Consider the following 22,152-nt stretch of genomic DNA (forward strand, 5'->3'; position numbering starts at 1 on the left):
ACCATATTTGGTACACATGTACATGATGCCAATACAAGTCATTTCTTATATGGAAGTCACTCTGATTCTGCCTGTGGCGGCCGTGGCGGCCATTTTTCAAAATGGCCGCCATGTGATATAGCAATGCTGTGTATTTTGGAAACTATAAGTCCGATTGTCGAGATTCTTGTACCAAAGTATAGGTTTTGAGGGTCAAGGATTCCAATAAAATATTTTTTGAGAGGATAAAACCATGGCAACCTACTTATTGGCGGCCATTTTGAAAAAAAAATATGGCCACCATGCTAGATATAACATATCCTTAAAACGTATGGACAAAGGGTCATGACTCTGGTACCAACTTATATGTTTTTGGGTCAAGGATTCTGATAAATTCAATTGTAAGTGAATATGAATCGTTTCATCCTACGTTTTGACGGCCATTTTAATAAATATGGCTGCCATACAACAGATGATGAATATTGTATATCTTCGAACTCAAAAGATATATAATCATGAAAAGTATAGTTTTTGGGTGAAGGTTTTCAATATAATGATGTTTTAGCAAAGTGAATAGGTTCATCACATCCTTTGTTTTGGCGGCCATTTAATAAATAGCGTGCGAGTGTTATAAAAGCGGGACGCCCATTGTGGATTGATTCTGGTGTAAACGTTTGTTTTAGGGGTCAACAATTACTTGTTCACTCATTTTTAGTGTTCTAATGTGGGACATCTGGGCATAGTTAACTTTGTAAGCATTTTGGAAAATATGCTCAACTTCCTTTATAGGATTTCTGTGTGTACAGTGTATGTAAAAAACATGATCTTCACAATTTCATGTCTGAAGTGCATATTAATCAATATTATATATTTTCTAGAAATATAGACTCTCGCTTTCTCTGGTCTCTGGACTATGGAATGAAAATAATAATTTCCAACCGATTAGTACATCTATTTTCTTTGGAAAAATGACACTAAGTGTGAGAAAACTTCTGAAACTTCTTGGGTCACTTACATCAAATATAAACACACTATATGTATGTCTATAAAATCCAAGATTGACCAGGCTGCTCTGATACTTATAACTACACTGAATCTTATACATCAAACGATAAAGTCAATAGTGGCAGTGGGCAGGTCCTTCTGGTCCTGTACGGGTAGAAAGACGTCCCCGCCCTCCACGAGTCTCCCGCTTCCTTGCGGGCAGTTTTTTTGGTTAATCAAAGGCTAGGGAGTAAACCTTATCCAAATCCGGAGCGGAACCCCTAAGGCGGTAAGGTGTTGTAGTTCATCATCTCTCCAGCAAATATAATAGGTATTATACAATACATCTTTATAGGTTTACATCTAATTGTCATTTGCAGCTCCACATGAGTCTACTAGCAAAATATAAACTACAAGAAAAATTATGCTAATTTATGAATTTAAGGAAAACCTCAAAGAAATACAAATTTTTAGGTTCATAATTATTGGAAGATAAAACTGCAGAATAAGATATTCAGTAAATCGATCTTACTTACCGGCACCAGTAGAAATACTGAAGACGTTCTCTAAAGCGCACCTGCATCTATATATGCACTCACGTTCATCACCGCTTAGCAATGGATGATCAGGAACAATAATTGCTTCGGATTGTCAGAGCTAATTCGATTCCTTCATATGATTCCTTATAATTTTGTGTACAGTTTTGACAAGGTCATACTATGAAATAATGAACAAGAACTGAAAACAAACTTTAGAAATCAGTAGGTCTTATAAGACTGCAATACTAATCATGTCTTTGTGGCTGGAAACTATGACAGCACACTAATTGTACTCTCCTGTCTATGCATCCAAAATTGGGGGGAAAGTCTTCTATTCCATTCTCACCATTTTATTCTACCTTTGATATTCAACATAATTATCTTTAGTATTCCATGTATGCAACAATTGCACTTATGTGATGTTCACTACCTACTTGAATAGTGAATGTGATAGAGGTATGGTCAATCAACAACAATCAATGAACAATAAAGAACTAAACGCCGCAACGACATAGGAGGTTCATTTACCAATAATAGGTGAACGATTCTTGTCAATGGGACAATACATATAGCAGGGCTCGACACTAACGGTGGTCCGGTGGCCCGGGGCCACCAAAAACGCACATCGGGCCACCCAAATTTCAGAAATGAAGATTTTGGTGGCCCAATCGGGCCACCAAAAAAAGTCTGATGTTTGCCTTTACTTTTGGAAATGTACAGCGGTAACAATCGGCTCTGTAAGATGCTAAAATAAATGTCAGATGTTTGCTTTTAAGTTTGGAAATGAATAATGGTAATATTTGACTCCATATGATACTAAAATAAATGTCGGATGTTGCTTATATTCTTTTGGAAATGAATAACGGTAAGATTCACCTCCGTATGATGCTAAAATTAATGTCAGATATTTGATTTTACGTTCGGAAATGAATAAGGATAACATTCAGCTCCGGAAGATGCTGAAATAAATGTCGAATGTTTGCTTTGCCATTCGGAAATCAGAAATGAATAACGGTAACTTTCGGCTCTTTACAATGCTAAAACAAATGTCGGATGTTTACAAATGTCTGCAAATGCACCCACTTTCTCATTTCAATGGTAAGTTTTGACCACCTAAATAGGCATCAACTTTATAATAATCTATAAGCCTATTTGCAAAATCTAAGAACTCAGAATAACGGTAAGATGATTGAATTTTCTATTCATTTATGTTAGACAAGGGTACCTGTATCACTTCAGTAATACTTAATATTTATTTTTCTGTTTAGTAGGACCGATTTAGTTTTTCTTATATTTTTCTTGAATCTTTTTCGGGCCACCAGATTTTACTTTCGGGCCACCAAAAAATAAAAATCAATGATTTTGGTGGCCCGATCGGGCCACCAAAAATAAAAGCTAGTGTGGAGCCCTGCATATGGCAAGTGAGGGTATATATATAATACATACAGGGTGGCCCCCCAGAAAATGGAAACGAATATTTTTCCAAAACCAAAACGAAATTGTCCAATTTGGTTGAGTACTTTTCTTTCTAGACATGTTTTTGTTAATCATTAATTTCTTACTTTATTTTATCAAAGCTCAGCAACGGAGACTACCCAACAATTGAAGGTCAATTTTCGACAATAATCCTATTCAAGCATTCCACATTGTGATGTGCGGCCTCAATTCTTTGTTAGTCTCCCAAGTGGTTTTTGTTCGATGCTGAAATTTGTTGAATTGAGCTAAGAAATTTACGCTCGACCCGTCTTTTAAAAAACATCTGTAGAATGAAAACTACTCAACCAAATCGGATGATTTTGGTGTCATTCTTCTTCTAGATGAATTCTCTACAACTCTTTGTCATTCATTTTGGGCATCAAAGTAATGCAAATGTGCAGATATTTGCGAAAACTCGCGTTTCCGTTAATTCTAGGCCACACTGTATATAATGTGTGTGTGTGTGTGTGTGTGTGTGTGTGTGCATACTCTATGTAGTGCGGCAGTCATATTTATCAAAATGGACATGAAAACGAAATGTGTTAGTTCTATTCATCAACAAATGCTTGTTTAAAATCATTGACCCCAATTAGTTTCAAAGACGTGCAGTATAGTATATATTGCGGTGGCCATATTTTAAAATGGCAGCCAAAACATAGGATGTGATGGTTGTATACACGAAAAGATGTATCCATTTAAATAATTGAACCTAAAAAACATATTTTTGTACCAGAATCATGAAGATGCATCCAATGGTTTTAAAGATACATGTATATGAATAGAATGCAGAGCGGCAGCCATGTTTAACTGGAGTGAGGCCATATTTATTAAATGGCCGCCAAAACAAAGGATGTGATGAACCTATTCACTTTACTAAAACATCATTATATTGAAAACCTTCACCCCAAATCTATACTTTTACACTTGAATCGTGATTATATATCTTTTGAGTTCGAAGATATACAATATTCATTATCCGTTGTATGGCAGCCATATTTATTAAAATGGCCGCCAAAACGTAGGATGAAACGATTCATATTCACTTGCAGTTGAATTCATCGGAGTCCTTGACGCCAAAAACATATAAGTTGGTATCAGAGTCATGACCCTTTGTCCATACGTTTTAAGGATATGTTATATCTAGCATGGTGGCCATATTTTTTCAAAATGGCCGCCAATAAGTAGGTTACCATGGTTTTATCCTCTCAAAAATCATTTTATTGGAATCCTTGACCCTCAAAACCTATACTTTGATACAAGAATCTCGACAATCGGACTTATAGTTTCCAAAATACACAGCATTGCTATATCACATGGCGGCCATTTTGAAAAATGGCCGCCACGGCCGCCACAGGCAGAATCAGAGTGGCTTCCATATCAGAAATGACTTGTATTGGCATCATATACATGTGTACCAAATATGGTGCTTTTACCATAATGTGCATGATTCACCCTATATGTGCCCTATATCCGCTAGACTATAGTACAGTATCACCATAGAGTGTCACAAACTTTTCTTCTCAGGTGATGGGCAAAACTACGCTTTATCACGTGATCAGCTCTCTGATCTTGACCAATCCTATAGCAAGATTCTTAGTACGTGGAATATAAAGATATGATTTTATAATATAGTGCACGAGGCTGAATGTGCGATAATGAATACACCCTGTATCGCTAAGCACCAATAAATTCTTAATTTGGCCCAAATGTAAATTAAATTTACCTTGAATATACTGTACTATAGTACATTGTAACTGCCAGAGGGCAATAGAATCTTGAATGGATGTTTCTCTTTTTAAGTTAAATTTACAGCCTAAAAATGAAGCAATTCACTCACTAGACCGGTGGTATCTGTCTCTTCACGGTGGGCTTTTCGTATCTGACGTTGGGACATGTATGGTCAGTGGCTGACCATACATGTTCCAACGTCAGATACGAAAAGCTCACCGTGAAGAGACAGATACCATCTGTCTATTTATTCACCAGCTCCCTCCAGTAAGTTCTATAGGCAGCAGTGCATTTAGTTGTTGCTAGGTACCAGGAAAAGAAGAGCATGCATACAATTTGTATACATTACATACTGTAACTGGTCTACTGAGATTTTGGAGGTGCTTGGTAGCCTACTAATATGGGTACATGTATACTTGTTAAATGTAATACAATATACATGTTAATAGTGGAAGAAGAATTCATGCACTACAATCTGTCTTGTGTTACATAAAACACTTCATGTATTTGAGCAATGGTCTCTAACCAGTCATTTAGTACTGTACCGGTCATTAGCAAAAAAATGGTTGCTCTGGTCACATGATTGTTCTCAGAATTAAATTGCACAAAAATCACAGAAAAAAAAAAAGCCTTTCAAGTAACCGTAGGCCTACAGCTGATGATTTACGGCAAGTTGAATGAAGTCAGTTGAGAAGTGCAGTTCCTAGAGTGCACATGACACAGAGACAGAGACATACAGATACAAGGCCATATAGTAATTATATAGAAGGGATTCTTTTTCATTGATGAATGAAAGTGAGCCGCTTGGCAGTGGTCTGTGCTCTCTGAGTGCTTTTCTATTGACCGATTCGGGTTCGTTGAGGGCAGCAGACATTTTGTGGCACAGGCGCAGCCATGAGGTGTCTTAGCCGACCCCCTCCTCTCCCCCACCCCACGGGCAACATGTTTATCGCGCACTTGTAACAAAGGTTCGCGCACTAAGCAAGGGTTCGCGCACTAAGCAAGCGTTCGCGCACTCAGTACGACACGCCTGGCTAAAGCAACCATGCATCAGTTTTTTTCATTCCGCGCGTGGAAGGGGGTGGGGGAGAGGAGGGGAGGGGGGGGGTCGGCTAAGACACTGCGTAATGGCGCTGCCCATGCCAAAAATACACATAGCGCGTCACAGAATCGGTCCATAGTTTGCTACTGTGGATGACCTGGTATTCTAACATTTATTCTTTACGTATGGTACTTTATTCTTTACCATTTATTTGTGCTAACTCTTTGTTTCTTTTTTCTGAAAAAAAAAAGACAAGTGCATAAGCTGATTGCAAATCACTGAGAATTTACAAAACTAATGTAACGTATCAACACCGCCTCTTGCGTGTAAAGTACAGTAACAATAGCTTACGAGTTCTCATCAAATGTTCTGTTCGGGATGAAAATAAATGACATTGTTTCTGAGGGTTCCGACCAATTTTGTTGGTAATTTGGTAATACAAATTCAGTTAAATGTATAGCCTTGATACTGAATTACATGTATATAGCAAATGGTGAAGAATAGAAAGCGTTAAAAGGTTAAAGCAAGCAATCAGCTGCCTCATGCTGATTGACGCAGAAGAAAAAATAGGCATGTTTTTTATTTATTCTTTGTCAGTCATTCCTTGAGGTCATTTGTGGAAGATCTAAAAATAAGCTTTTTTCTCAGTCCTCAAGAACAAAAATCCACATACATGTATTTGAATACGCTAGTACACTGGTTGATTACAGCTCAACATGCAATTTATTATCAAATAATTATGAACATGTTGATCACATCATAATATTCATTGTAATATTTCACACTTAACAAAGTATATCAAGGAAAAAAAAAAACAAGACCTAGGTCTTGAAAATGTGCAATATCACAGCTTTTTTATTGGATAATAAGTGTTTGGCACTGAAATAATTTGATACCTAGTTCTTACTCATAATATGCTGACCACTGATATGCTAAAGGCAGGAATAGAGATATTCAGATGGGTAATGAGATCCATTGACTGACAGCCAAAGAGAACCCCCTAAAAAAAACAAACAAACAAACAAACAAACAAACCCAAAAGGAGTACACAGTCACTTTTGTATTTACGTGTGACATAGATTTGTTAGCTGACAACATGCTCCCCCATGAGGAAAAAAAATCCACACTCAAGTTGGCAAAACCTGGTTACATGAGATAATGGTTATACAGTGTGAAATCTGGTCTGTAGTACACATTCATTTTGTACGGTCTGTGGTACACATTAATTTTTTATGTATGTATTGCTCTTTATGATATGTCAAATTGTAAATCTGAAGTTAAACACACTGGAGAATATTAACAGATACAATGCCACAAAAAGGACAATGAATCTATTATTAGTCAAGACATTGGGGTCTATGATGTTATAATATACTTCCTCAAAACTCAACACAACCAGAGATTCCCCATGACCAACACAAAATGTGCAGTAGCATCAAGTGATCTGCCAGCAAGGCACAATAATTTTGTGTTAAAAGAGCATTTCTCCACAATGCATAGCACTGTTTGGCAAAGGCCTGTAATAGCTGGACGAAATCATAATTATTTTTGAAATCAAGCAATCAAAGGATAGAGTACACTCGTAAAAATAACATAACTTCCAATTGCTATCTTTGCTTTACTTCAGCACAGTGAAAATAAAAAGATTTTTAAAAAAAATCAGGTGACCGATTAACCTTGCAGTAGCTTAAGTTTGATATCTTTTAACTTGAAAAACTATCCCATTTTTTTTCTAAATCAATGGCTTACAATTGTATACTGCTGGAATCTTGTTGTAGTGAACAATGATTTTTCTCTCTTTTTTTACATTTAAAAAGTCTAAAATTAAGCCTCAATTCAGTGTTTTCACTAAAATCAGTTGTCTGCCTCAAGCTGATGCAGATTGTATGAAGATAAACCTTGAATATATTCACTCTCTCATTTTCTCAATGTTGTAACTTGAAATATATAATATGAAAACTGCATGTGTGCATTACACAGAGGAATACCTGCTAGTTTTGTTGACAGTACATGTAAAGCTTTGTTTTCCATTCTATGAGATACAATATAGCTTTGCTTGTACACACAATATAAATATTTTTTTTTTCTCATTCATAGCAAAAGGCACAAAATATCGGTGGACAAGATACATTGGTAACGCAAGTATACATGAACATGTATATACAAAGGAATGATATTCAATTACACAAGCTGTGCAATGACTACAGTAGATAAATGTACTGTACCTCACATTGTACAAAGATTAAGCAATCCCTTGCCAACCATTGCTCCAGAAAAGATATCACTGTATTTCATCTTTCTGCAAGTCTTGTGGGTTTATCATATGACAGGCAGGAGATGATTTTTTAATTGTCCCAAGTGTGCACTTCTCATATGGTTTAATGCGGCTTTAAACAACTACACTACAGCCAATGTCACCTTTGAAACTGTACATCGTACATTTGAATTATGATTGAAGTTCACTGAATGCTTCTTAACAAGTGAAGATCTTGTATCTTGGACTTGATGTAATCTGTCTCTTGTCTGCATGGTCAAAAAGAAAAAAAAAGGACAAAAAATTCATTCAGCTACCTCATCCTATTAAAGACAGAATAAGTGCCACATAAATACAAGCAGAAAACAACATACATGTACTACATGATTGCAACTGAATGGAAGGGCATGCAATCCCAAACACAGTATGCTTTTGCTTGCAGTAACTTTGAGAAATAGTAATTGAGAATGGGGTAAAATGGGGTAAAAAAAGGACTTGCACACGGTTGCAAGAGCAATTCAGAGTTGATGTTAATCCTTTGTCAATGAAGAAGAGAGCATGATACGACAGAGAGAGAGAGAGAAATTTTTTAAAGGCAAAACTTAGTTCTTATAATGATAATGATAATGATAATGAATAACATTTATATAGCGCTTAATACTGATGTTTCTAAGCGCATATACACCTGCAGAAACTGTTAAATTTCACTCTAAAATGGCTCACATGCGTAAGAAATGTGTGAAATAATGCTGTGATAACGCCATATCAGTTGGTAAGAACCAAAATGTGAAATACGATGTACAATTGGATTACCTAAAAAGGTATGCTGGAAGTATTGCAGTCTCAGAGCATACCCAATCAAGTTGTTACGTTAGCTACTGTAGTTAGCACCATGTGATTCAAAACTACTACAAGGACCTGAATATTGGGGGGGGGGGGGGGGGGGGAGGGGCACTTAAGGAATAAAGTTATGGACTACAATCAAAAATTTTTCACACTTCTGATTGCAAAATACAATCTAAAACAACTCATTATCCTGGCAAATTGCATCAGCCATACAGGTTTCCTGAAGATGAATTTGAGCCCATCTGAGATCTACAATGTTTGTCATGTAGCAAAGTCATGTAGCAAAAATCAACATCATTTAATTAATGGTCATGGTGCAACATTAGCATGCTTTGCATCTGTTAATATATCAGCATATAAGATAGAAAGATAGGAAAACCAGCTGATAAAAAAATGGAGACAAAATTTCAGGGTAACCAGGGGGAAGACATGCAGCAAAATGACACATTAATAGTCATACTTTTCTTCTTGTTTGAATGAATTGGAACCTATTGTCACTGTTCTTTCTTCCATGCTTCATATACATTATGTAATATCTAGTGCTGGCAATAACAAGCCTTGTGGAGAAGAGAATACTAGTAACTCAGAAACAAACTTGCACAGTGGTGGTATGCACTTAATTTTGTGATACACAACAAGACGGTAAGGATTCAAAACAGCTTCATTTGATGAACACTATAAAAACATACAGCTTGGATTATTTGGGGGAGAAGTTTTTGACCTCTAAACAATGACAGCTCTTTGTTCAATTCATCAATGTTTACATCATGAGGGAGTGAACACATGATCACAGCAATAATGGCTAATAAAAATGTTATCCATTATTTGATTGTCCATAAATCATGGGCATAAACGAGTACACTGTAATATGGAGTGGAATTTGTCTACTTATTGATTGCAGAATAAAACATGACAAAACTAGATATATCGCTACAGCGACTGATATGCCTCCACCATAATGCATGGTTCTCCTAACAGGTCTATAGTACAATGTCTTGACAATGTGTGATGACAGTTTCACACAATTGGCAAAATATCAAAATGACAGGTTTGACACAAATGTGCTGAATGTTCACTTTCCTAGAACTAGGTTCAATTGGATGAATGATTAAAATGTCAGAGTGCAGGTATTTGGGAAACTGATGATTTTTACTTGACTTTTGACCCTTTTATAAGTTTATGCATTGAATAATTTTCAAGGTATTGAGAAAAAGTATAATTTCAGTATCAAATGGGAAAATAGCACTATCTAAAGCTGGCCTTTGACCTTTGACCTCACAGTTTCAAAGAGAATCACTGTTAGGTTGAACATGCATAAATACGTAAGTTTCATGATGATACCTTGAGTTACTTTTGAGATATGGAGAAAAGTGCAATTCAGCACTTTCACTTGACCTTTGACCTTTTGGCAAGAAACTTCCCACAGAATATATATTGGGTAATACATGTATACATCACGTAAAAAAAAAAAAACCTTCAGGCATTGCATAAATATAAGGAAAGTAGTGATATTTTGAGGAGTTGACCTTGACCTTGACCCCCCTGACCTTTGAACCATGACCCGAACTTCCCTAGATAATCACTGCCCATTGGTACAAGCATATATACTAAGTTCCATGAAGATACCTTGAACCATTTGCGAGATATGGAGAAAAACATGAATTTTCAACCTTTTTTTCACAAAATAACAAGTGACCTTTGACCTTTGACCCCGTGACCCTAAAATCCAAACAAAGTATTATCCCCCCCAGGATATACCCTCATACCAAGTTTGACGTAAAACCACCACACGGTTCTTGAGATATCAACAAAAACAAAACGGGACAGACGGACGGACGACCCGAAAACATAATGCCTCCGGCCACTTCGTTGGCGATGCCAAGACCAACATTTACAAGGTTGCACAAGGCATGTTTTTACCACAGAAAAAGATGCTCTGTGATATCAACTTCTTCCAAAATTCAATAATTCTGAAATGCTTCATGGTGCAAAATGTCACTTCCAAGATTTATTTCATTCTCATACTCTCAACAAATTATAATACCAAGGCAAGTTTACATCCCTTCAAGCAGTCAGTCTTTACAGCGGTCCTTTTGAGAATGGTCCATACTACATAAGTGAAACAATTGCGCATGCCTGTGGAAGCATATCATTTCTCATGAATCCTCAGAAATGTTTCAAGATTATTTGTGTACAGTCAGACCAACCACCATGGAAGAGGAAAGGCAAGACAATGGGTGTGTAGCTATCAACAAGGGCAGTTCGTACTGTCCATCAGCCTTTGACAGTCTGTTGCTACAGCGGAAGTCGAGTGGGGATGGGCTGCGGCTGGGAAGTGACCAATTGCTGGTGGTGGTGATGTCCAATCAGAGTATGATTGACGTGGCTCCCATCATTCATGTTAAAGCCCATGGTCTGCTGCCGATACTCCCCAAATGCCTGGGCAACTCGAAACCCTTCATCCATAAGGAGATGTTGCATCATTTGCCGCTGGGCTTTAAATGCTGTCCTCTTTGGGAGCCCAGTGTGTGGGGATATCTCCTCACCATTGACTGGATTTGGGGATTCCCGCATGGGATGGGCGTAATGCTGTCCATTGCTGATAGCACTCTGATCAGTAGGTGAGTTGTATTGGTTGCCACTCAATGCCTGACTATGGTGCCGTGGTGAGCCTCTGGAGTGACTACTTGCACTACTTCGTTGGTGAGTCCTAACATGACTGGGCGGGTGACTAATCTGCTGACTAAGTTCAAGCTTTTCCAAGACAGACAGACCAACCTGGGGTACAACTGGGTGCAGTGCTGTCAGTGGGCTACTGTGATGATCAGATCGAAGGTTGCCTGTCTGCAGTGAGTTGTGATTTGTGTGATTATACTGATGGTGTTGTGGGCTCTGGGGCTCGTGTGAGTTGTTGGAGTGGGTATACCGGTCCTCAGGATTTGGGTTGGGTGGCGAGGAACACTTGGCTCTCCGATCTGTCAGAGACAGTGGGTCAGAGACAAAGACCTGTTTTTGCTGTGAATTACAGGCCTTGCAAATTGTGAAGAATGAAAATAGTTTTCTTTCTCACCTTGACTTAATTTGGACTCATGAATTAAACCTCATAACTTTTCTTTATCTAACAGGGAAGGCAGAAGCTGTAGAGATTTAAAACTCCTAGTTTTCATTTGATCTTGGGTTTAATAAATGGAGTAAGCTTTGTATCATCCAATTCCTAAAATGTAGGTAGGGTACAAATGTACTTCATCTTATGCAAGGAAAAAAAGCACATTACAAAGTGGGATCACTACAATGTAAGGAATATAATGATTCATAAGCTTTTGAGAATTTTGGGCCGATAACAACAACAAAAAAAAAAAGGAATCCTATTGCTGTACACACAGTATGTCTTTGCAAAATAAAAAGCACACATACTTTTTTTTTTCTCACACATGAACATGCTTGCACATTAAGGCCACATACAGCACACTTCTAATTCTAGTGTGTGACAACTTTTTTTTTTCCCCCCACTGTTATATTTCATTCATGTAATATACTCACCAGGATGTGGCTGTGATTGCTGCTGCGGTGCAAGATGTTGCGGGAGTTGCTGCTGCTGGTTTGGCTGTTGGTGTTGAGGCTGTTGTTGGGGTGGAGGAGGTGGTGGTGGCTGCTGTGCCTGTTGTTGTGGTTGTTGAGGTTGTTGCTGCTGCTGGTCATCATGCAAGAGACTGTTGGCACCATCAGAGAGTAAGTCTTCTTCATCAATGTCATCTTCATCACGACCTTCTGCTTTTGCCTTGGCCACATAATATCTATTAGGCAGATATATTGCACACAGAAACTATTTGTATTGCCAGACATCTTGGGCCTACATGTACATCTGCTTTGCCTCATATCCTTTCATACAGACATTGTATATGCAAACAAAAGAAATTCTGAGAACCAGGAGAACATGAGCAGTCAGCATTCTTCAAGCTACTAGTTGATATAGACAACACATCATGCCATACTTTGAGCAAATGCACAATAGAAAAGTGTGACTGGCATGATCTTGCATGTTAGTACACTGTACACATCTGGAACAAGCCACAACTTCATCACAAAAATCTCTGTCCTAGTCATTTGTAATACTATCATTTATCACTGTAATAATTCAAAGATGCAAATTTCTTTCAAATATTTTTGCCAAATATTAGAATCTCAATATGCATACGGTGAATTAAATACACTTTGTAATATTATCCTACAAAGAGCAGCCTGTGTAGTACACATGTAACATACTTCAATCAACTGTGTTTCGATCAAATTAAACATTCCTCCTTTTATCAAGCTATTCAAAATGAACCAAGGTCTACTGCATTCACTGCAAAACCAAAGGAAATTCAACATTGCACAGTGAGAGGAGGGCTTTACCTGTCTGAGCGTTTCTGCTTTTTAATAAGGTCTGTCTGTTCTGTCATGTAGTCTAACTGCTGAGTGGTCAACTTCTCCAGCTCCAATTGGAGGTCGTAAACTTTCTGGAGGTCGCTCTCTGCCTTGGCGATAGAGATCTTCGCTTTCAGGTCGTACTGCTGGTTCTTGATGCTGGCTAGAAGCGTGGAAATCTCGTTCATCCTTTCCTAAGCCAGACATGAACGTATTAGAGTAAGGGCATTCTAATATATCTGTCACTACAGGCTTTATTGCCTTTAAAACAAATAAGACTGTTGACATAACTTTAATTGACATAGCTTAATTAGATATACAGTATAAATGATACTTGTGTGGCACATGAAATACAGTTGCAGCATATAATGCGGCAATAATAATAATAAGCCACATATGAACATGTTTGAGTATAAGGGCATTCTAATACACACTGTAACTGTCATTACAGGTTTAATTGCCTTTAAAACAAACAAACAAATAAAAACAAAGCTGTTGACACAGCTGAACTCAAAATACATCATAAATGATACTTGTACTCATATCATGGCACATGAATCATAGTTGCAACACTGACCTTCAACCTGAAGAAAACTAGTCAATTTCACGCATTTAACAAGAGACCTGACACCTGAGTATTGCAAGTTCGCCTTCTACGCATTCTTGCAGACTAATACTCGAGCAAACTTGGGGATGGGCAGCTTTACGGATGACCGATGACACATGACGCATGTCAGATGGGTGAGTGATAGCAATAGCTCAGGCTCAGGTGGGCTAAAAATGCATCTTATAACAACCTGATAACTTTCACAAACACAATTTTTTTTTTTACCTCTCGTCTGATCTTTATGATTTCAGCTTGTACTGTTCTTGGGTTTGGATTGAGTTCTGCTTCGTTGCTCAGCTTGGCTCTCTTGCTCTTGGACTCTCCCTTGGGCGAACCCTTTACCTTGGTTGATCTACAGAAATCATCATAAGTAATCATTTATATTGTGGCTATGTTTAATGAAGGTGAATACTGAAAAAGTGGAAATTTTCGCGGTGGTGAAATTTTAGCGCATTTCGCGCAACCAGAAACTAGCGCGAAAATAAAACCATGTGAATATTTTTGCTTGCCATTATATGTTCCTGTGCGTGATATCCTGATTTCCCGAAATTAAAAACACGCGAAACTCTTCTTACGTGGCCAAGCGCGAAAAATTAGTCGCGCGAAAATATCCACTTTTACAGTATCTGAAATATCTCAAATAACAGATTATCAAGCCGAGTAATCACCTAAACACTTCACCCGTATAATCCATAACAATTTGTAACACATGTACCAGTACATCTTCTGTTAAAATGTATTAGTATCTCACTTTAAAATGCTCAAAGTTAATTCTTGCATTATTGGTTTCTGGTCTAAACTGATTAATTAGTAACTTTGAGTTCGTCAGGTAGGGCTGAACGCTAAGTAACTTACTATGAAGCACTTAGTATTTCCTCCAGTAAAGATACCACTGTAACAACAAACCAAAGCTTTCTCCCAAGTTGTACGACAGACCTTCCTATACCGGTATCTAGGATATTGATATCTGAGAAATTATGAACAACAATGGGCTGGTAACAATCTCCTCGTCACTGTACAGGCATGCTAACCTGGAAACATTAAACTGCACACTACTTGAATATGAGATCATTCTGAAGCAATAATTTTCACACAATAATAGATATATAATGTACTCTTAAATGAATCCCACAAGGATTGGAACAATCATCCCCAGCATTCCCACTGATCAGTTACTAGCCATCCCCTAAGGTAGAAATATTAGAGCGCCATATGCATTCAGATTCGGAGAGCTATGTGTGATAGGGAGAATTGCAGGCTGGCTAGTATTACATGTCCCTGTGTAATCGTTACCAAGTGAACTTTTCAGGTGTCCAACCCATAGTGGCCACCAATCAATGTGAGATTCTTACCTTGATTGTCCATGTCTGTACTGGTAGCCACTGTCTCTCACAACTTGTCTGGCAAGAGGAAAGAGTTTGTCCCTTTGCAAGATGAGATGCGGGTCTAGATTACACAGCTGGGTTGCAGCTTCATTCACAGTCACCTTAGGGTAAAATGATAACATAAATCCATTGATATCTATAAACTATCATCCAAATCTGAAAGCTCTTTTTTTTTTCTTCTTTTTTGAAAGCTCTAAGAGTTCAAACTTGCCTGATTTTGTTGGTTTTGGACCTTCAAATATCATCTTTGGAAAGACTCTTCTGTCTTTAGCACTTTGCTCTTTGTCATGGACTCAAATGTAGCTACTGTTCCGTTCTATTGCGTCCATACATTCATATTCAGGTGGAAGTACATGTATCTGTTATAGATATGACACACAAAGAACATTCAAAGACTGTGCTGTTAATTTGCGACATACACAAATCATAGTTCTTGCACTTACCTCATGCAGAGTGAGTGGTTTCTCCAACTTCCGTTTTGAGTCAAAACGCCCATAGATGCTGGCCCACTTGTGGATCTCCTCCATCCTGTTTGGGTGGTCTGGACTCATGCTGAGAATGTACTCTACCTCCCTGGTAATCTTCTTGGTTGGTGGAAGGTGGGATGGCCCTTCAGCACGAATCACCTGCTCTGCAGTAGCCCGCAAATTGTTAATCATCTCCCGGCTCAGGGTAGGGTTATCAAGACGACCAATAGGTGCTGAATTGAAAGCCGCTGGGGAGGGGGAGGACAAAGTACCAGCTGGCCTATAACCTGGAGGCGTGGAGGAGATTTGCTGAGATGAGCCAGGTGAGGATCGATTGTTAGAAGCTGATGATGTTGAAGGAGGGTGACCAGGAGATGATGATGAAGAGACAGGTGTGTTGGTCTGTGGCCACCTGTTAGAAGGATGATGCACTCCAAGACTGCCATGAGGCTGTAAGTTCACAGCCAACGGAATGTCCATGTTTGATAGTGGGGGATGATGGGTTTGCTGTGCAGCCAGAGGTTCCTAGAAAAAAAAAAAAAAAAAGGACTAAAAAAAGGGACAAGAAGAGATGGTAGGTCGCAAGGCAAAATGGATAGCTGCACTTCAACAATTTGAATTACCGGTAGTAGTCATTGATCTTCTCCAGGTCAAATACATGGATGCTCCATGATTTTTGCTACTCAACATGTGTGCCTAAACTTAGAAAACAATGATAAGGATAAAAAAAAACAAGAATGCGATCCAGTTGGCCTTGTGCTCACAGGAGTGTGATAGCACTACCATTTGGGCATTGCCAGAGACAGTTACGTATTCTGATATTTATAGACACATTTGCAAAAATCTTATATGTCTGAACAAAAGACTGCTCTTCAAGCAGAAAAAGATATTGTAACAATTTACAGGTGACTCACATTATAACAAAGTCCTCAGAACCAGCAGTTTTCTTTCGTCATACTTGCATAGAAATTCTGTCATGTATGCAGGTATATTGCCAAGCAATAATGTAAATAAAGATATGTAGATGGTAATTTTGGTAACTGAATTTTTACTTCATTGTAACAAGAGTTTAGTTATTACCATGTTCGATATGACGGGAGCGCAGTGATGCAAAGGCTTGAGTGGGTTAGTGAGAACTGGATGCATTACGTTAATTTCATAGAGGCCCAACTGAGAGTGGCTATAAACCAATCTCAAAGTAAATGAGTGCATCCACCACTTGCATGTACACGTATACTGTCTGATTGTGCATCATGTGTGACTCAATGGGCACATACATTGTACATGCTTGAAGTTGTAATTCCCAGTCATGTGTCTGGTAATATGAAGTGATGCCTCCAAGTATGTTTGTCCACACATTGACAGGCACAAATTTACTAGAATTGAAATGATGCATGGCTCAATTATGTGTGCTACATGTAATGTATTTAGTGAGACAAACACTCTTATGTGTCAATCAGCCAATCAGATTGCAGAGATTCTGAGATTTTGCATGTAACAATTTTTCCAATCGATATGCCCTTCTCATCAAATACATGTAGGGGCAACAAATTCTGGGATTGCTCATTGGGGCCCCAATGTGATCACCAAATTTTTCTTCATCCACCAAGGTACAGTACATTGACTTGGCTAACTGGGTTCTGGCTCAAACAAAAGTACTGATTTTGAGAAATGTATACATGTACAGACATAGTACAAACATGTATCTACAATGTGTTACCTATAAGTACATTGTATTTTCTTTCCTGTTAATTGTTATACAAAAGAACCTTTCTGTTGGGGCTCTGCAGATTTGGTACTGACTTAAGAGAAAAAAATGAAATCTGATTTTAAAGGACAAGTTCACCTTCATAAACATAAGGATTGAGGAAATGCAACAATATTAGTAGAACACATCAGTGAAAGTTTGAGGAAAATTGGACAATCGATGCAAAAGTTATGATTTTTTTTTTCATTTTTGTGTTGGAACCGCTGGATGAGGAGACTACTACAGCTTGTGAGTCATATGCGTACAACAGTACAAAGAAAATATAAAAGAAAATTCAACATATTTTCACTTTTTTCGCATAATAAAAGAGCAATTGACTTGTCTCTTTCTAAAGGCAGGGGGAATAATATTACCCACAACATTTATCGGTAACGAGTCAGGGGAATGTGTACTTTTTTCAAAAGATGGAATTTTGTGAAATTCTCTTTATATTTTCCTTATATTGTTGTACGCATGTGACATCTAAGTTATTCATACACTGCAGTAGTCTTCTCATCCAGCGGGTACTGCAAAAAAACTTCAAAAATTCATAACTTTTGAACGGATTGTCCGATTTTCCTCAAACTTTCAATGATGTGTTATACTAATATTGCTACATTCTCTCAATCCTTATGTTTATGAAGGTGAACTTGTCCTTTAAGTGAGAAAGTGAGAAAGTTTTTGTGAGGTTAACATGGATGGTTATGGCTGTACTTCTTGTACTTCTTTACCATGTCTTAAATCTTCATTCCAGATGTTTAGTGATATCTTCCATTAAGGTTCTGACCATACAGATTTCAATAAATCAAACTTTCAGAATTTTTCATGTACTGGTAACTTGTGTTTGCTTGTCTTTGAAGACAACTTTTCAGGAATTGTAAATAAGAAACCGATGCCTCAAGAGGTGCTTCGATTTTGACGCTATTAGATGTACCCATCCATACATGTATATCTACAGGCACGTCCCTTGTTCATCGCAGGGCTGTGAAATAAACTTTATGACTGAACTACAGATGGCTCTATAGCTACCTGAAAAGCTCCTGGGTTTGCCACCCACTCCTGAAGGGCCTTTTGCAGACGTCTTACATGGAGTGGCTTGCTTCCCATGCCCACAAGCGACATGATCTCTAGAAACTCGTCTTCCCCTGCCTCGCACAATTGCTGAACGTCGTCACCGCCCTGGTGGATGAAGTTAGAGTAATATGGGAGAAGGTTGGCCCGCTCTAAGACCCGGTACAGCTGAAGCTCGCTCAGGGTCTGAGGTGCATGCGAGCGTCTGCTCTCTGCCATTCCGTGGACAGGCTGAGTGTGAAAGTATGGTTTAGGAGACCTGTTTAATATGTGTCATGAATTTCTTGGTCAACTTCATCACTTAATACACTTTTGAAATGTGTACAATAAATCATTTCATAAACTAGAGATGTCCCTATGGCAACTGGTATGTCTTTACCACATTGCATTGTTCTCCCAATATGTCTCGAGTACATCCTGACAAAAGGAGATGACAGTTTCACATATGTTTCACATATGTTAGTCACAAATGTGTTGAGTGGTTACTTTCCTTGAACAAAGTTTCATCCGGATTGGTGACTAACTTGTTTGTATCTGGGAATTTGAGCATTTTTACTTGACCTCTGACCCTTGCCCTTTGACAAATAATTCTTCAAATAATCACTAGTAAAATCCATTCTTCCAAATTCAATTAACAATGTACCGTAATAGTGAATGTCAATGGGATTTTCTTGGCCATAATTTGCTCAAGGACCAAAATATAAAGTAATCTTTATGGTTGTGAATTGCTCTAAGATAGTTTCATTTAATTTGGTTTTTTTTTGTATGTGACAAAAATGCATCAAAACAGTAGATTTTAGAAAAATAATTGAAAAATAGCATTTTCTAAAAGTTTCCATTTTATTTTGTATAATTTTGAATCTGTCCAACTGTCTAGTTTTGCATTTAGTGTCATTCATTTCTCATACTATCAATCTGCAAACTCAAGATTTCCAACATCATGGAATCATAATGACATTTACAGTTATTGGGCAAATTCTAAAGATGTAGGCCTACTTAAAAGGTATACTTATAGTGCATTTATTGTTTCTTTATATGTGATGAATAACACCCCTTCAAATTGACCTTGAGAAATTTTAAACCAAACTAATAGTCATTTTTGAATTCCTCTGTTTGTGGCAAATATGAAAGTGATTACAGTAGATAGTGATACTGTACATGTAGTTGAAAAAAAAAAAAAACATGATTTTTAACATATTTTCTATGTACCATGTACCGGTATTTCCATGTATTGTGGTGAATTAGAATACTTGTAGCAATGCCAATGGGCAACCTTGAAAAAGTTTGATGGTGGGGTCATTTTGAGTTTGAGTTGTTCTACCCAGACTGCCTACAATGTAGGTATGATGACAACACACTTTATGTTTATTCTCAAACACTAACGTAACATCATTTCATGCTTTCTTTTGCTCTATTTTGGATATGATACCATCATGTAATAAAAAAAATGTTTTATGTTTTTTTCAATTGTATTTTGTTAATTGTGCACTGATTCTGCATTTACTAACACTTTTATTCACAGTTCGATTTTGGGTCCACATACCGTTGGTACCACACTTGTACTTGTACCCTGCACCATAGACGAAGTCGAAGTATAAAAATCCTTGAAATGCAACGTGCTTTGAAATGCAATATTCATTAGACTTTTATCAATTCTGCAAATTACAACCTTAGTGTAGGGCCTACATGTACAGATACAAAGAAAGCATGGCAAAGCATTCAATACATAATCATAAAATGAAAAAAAAAAATGCTCATAGTCATAAAGCCGACTTTGCAATCATGACCTTTTATAACCTTTGTAATTTTGATACCAGTTTTCTAACTTTCATTTTATAAAACATTTTCCTTGTAATGAAGTTGAGCAGACCATTTGACAAATTCTGCCAAAACCAACAAATTATTTTCCCGACATTTCAGTTTTTGTGATGACACATCACATTTACGCACAAGACACCAAGACAAGATAAGGAAATTTATTATGCTGATGAACATGTACAGTACAGTATTCTGAACATATTGTATGGGCGCGCGACCCCTTTTATTTTTTTGTTGAAACAAAAGAAATAAAAAGAAAATATGAGGGCCGGGTGCGTGGGCCCCCTCCTTTTAAAGGTGCCCCCTCTTTACGGAATTCCTGGATTTACAAAGTCGTACCCCTGAAGTAGGTCCTACATAAAGTCCAAAAATCTCTTCCCAACTCCCTGATCATAGATATTATAGGTCTAGTCTATAGACTCTAGATTCTAATGTTACAGATCTGCACAACATCTGAAGGAAAATATGAATTTCCATACAGTTGGTGCCACATTAAAAAAAAAAGTGGGGGGGGGGGGGCGCCCAGTTTATATTGTGCCACTTCCATATCAGCTACAAAAAAAAAAAGATATAAAAAAAAGCCTTCAGCGCAACTTTCTGAAAAAACACCATGCATGCTCCCACTTAACGTTTAACGTTAGACTCTAACACTGGTTAAAATAATAAAAAGGTTTTATCGCCTGACACACACATACAAAAAAAGAAGATACTAACAACATTAACATGAGAGGGTCTAGCGGGTTTGACCCTTTTCTAGTTAATTTTAGCTAGTTTGTAGTAGTAGACACTCTTAACGTTTAATACTAAACAAAGCTAGAAACGTTAGGTAACACACATACAGTTGTAAGTCAGAAGTTTGAGACCACATCGTTCTATTTTTTCTGGTGCCACTTCCGGGGTAAATAAAGTGTTGAGGGGGGGGGGGGGGTGGAGGGGCAAAGTGGTTAGACCCCTACACCCTGTTGGCTATTGTGCAAAAGAAAGAAAAAAAGGTGAGGCGCCGGCGGGCCCCTCGCCTCGCCCCCCCCCCCCCCCCACTTCCGCCGGCCCTGTGTGCTGAGCTGAACTCTCATAGTAAGTTACGAGTTCATGAGTTAAAATTCTACAATTTGTCTTTCTACAGTTGTACTAATGTCTGTTTGTCGTCCGAAGTACTACTACTTGACTCTCGTAGGAGTCCAGTCACGCAACAACTCTAAAGTCTTACTCACCCCAAATAACCCAACTCGGTCAACCCCCTCTCAGTGCGGAGAGTGTTGACGACAACTCGGTCGGGCGGACTGTTTCGTGGAGCGAGCTAGCTGGAAAGCCGTGCTGAAATACTACAGTACACACAGGATGTATACAACGTTTAGAGCAGCTCTTGAGCTGGGCCGGGTGCCTTCCCCACACCACCAACGTGTGTGTCCCTGTGCGTGAGGGGGTGTGTGCGCAAATGTGTCTCCCTAGAAAATACACGGCTTACTGTGAGGCTTGTGTGTCTCGGTTGCGCTCCGCGTTGTGCCACAGTTGTGTCTCGTCCGGTCTAGCTCGCTGTGTATTATGGTATATGGCGCGTTTGCTGTTACTGTGTGTTTCAGGGTATGCGGCATAGTCTGGGTGTCACCCACCGTCCAAACAATTGCTTCACAGTCTACAGTTTTCAGGAAGAACAATGTCTTGAAAAGTGTCCTGTTGCTTCTTGGATACAACCACAAAATTCAGAAACACATATAATCCAGAAATGCACCCGACAAGTGACATTTTCGTGCAGGTAAAGTCAATATTGGTTCGCTCTCCCCCACCCAAGTGTAGCGCGGGTA

The 22,152-nt window shown here is 38.2% G+C and overlaps 1 protein-coding gene across 2 annotated transcripts; it reads right to left on the reverse strand.

The window, feature by feature from the left end:
• Window positions 1-10,392: 10,392 nt before the first annotated feature.
• Window positions 10,393-22,152, reverse strand: LOC139724849 (NGFI-A-binding protein 1-like). 2 transcript variants are annotated; one of them, XM_071635971.1, is made up of 8 exons: window positions 21,562-22,152; window positions 18,491-18,763; window positions 15,691-16,239; window positions 15,215-15,348; window positions 14,088-14,214; window positions 13,244-13,449; window positions 12,389-12,642; window positions 10,393-11,823 (listed from the first exon to the last, which is right to left on the reverse strand). In XM_071635971.1, exons 2-8 carry the CDS (start codon window positions 18,749-18,751, stop codon window positions 11,144-11,146), a joined length of 2,211 nt encoding a protein of 736 aa, XP_071492072.1. In that variant the 5' UTR covers window positions 18,752-18,763; window positions 21,562-22,152; the 3' UTR covers window positions 10,393-11,143. The 2 variants fall into 2 exon arrangements, with proteins under 2 accessions (XP_071492072.1, XP_071492074.1); XM_071635973.1 differs by having other exon boundaries at window positions 11,747-11,854.

Source organism: Diadema antillarum, unplaced genomic scaffold (assembly GCF_040938485.1).
Source record: "Diadema antillarum isolate AM-2024a unplaced genomic scaffold, OU_Dant_1.0 scf00000234, whole genome shotgun sequence".
NCBI lineage: Eukaryota > Metazoa > Echinodermata > Echinoidea > Diadematoida > Diadematidae > Diadema > Diadema antillarum.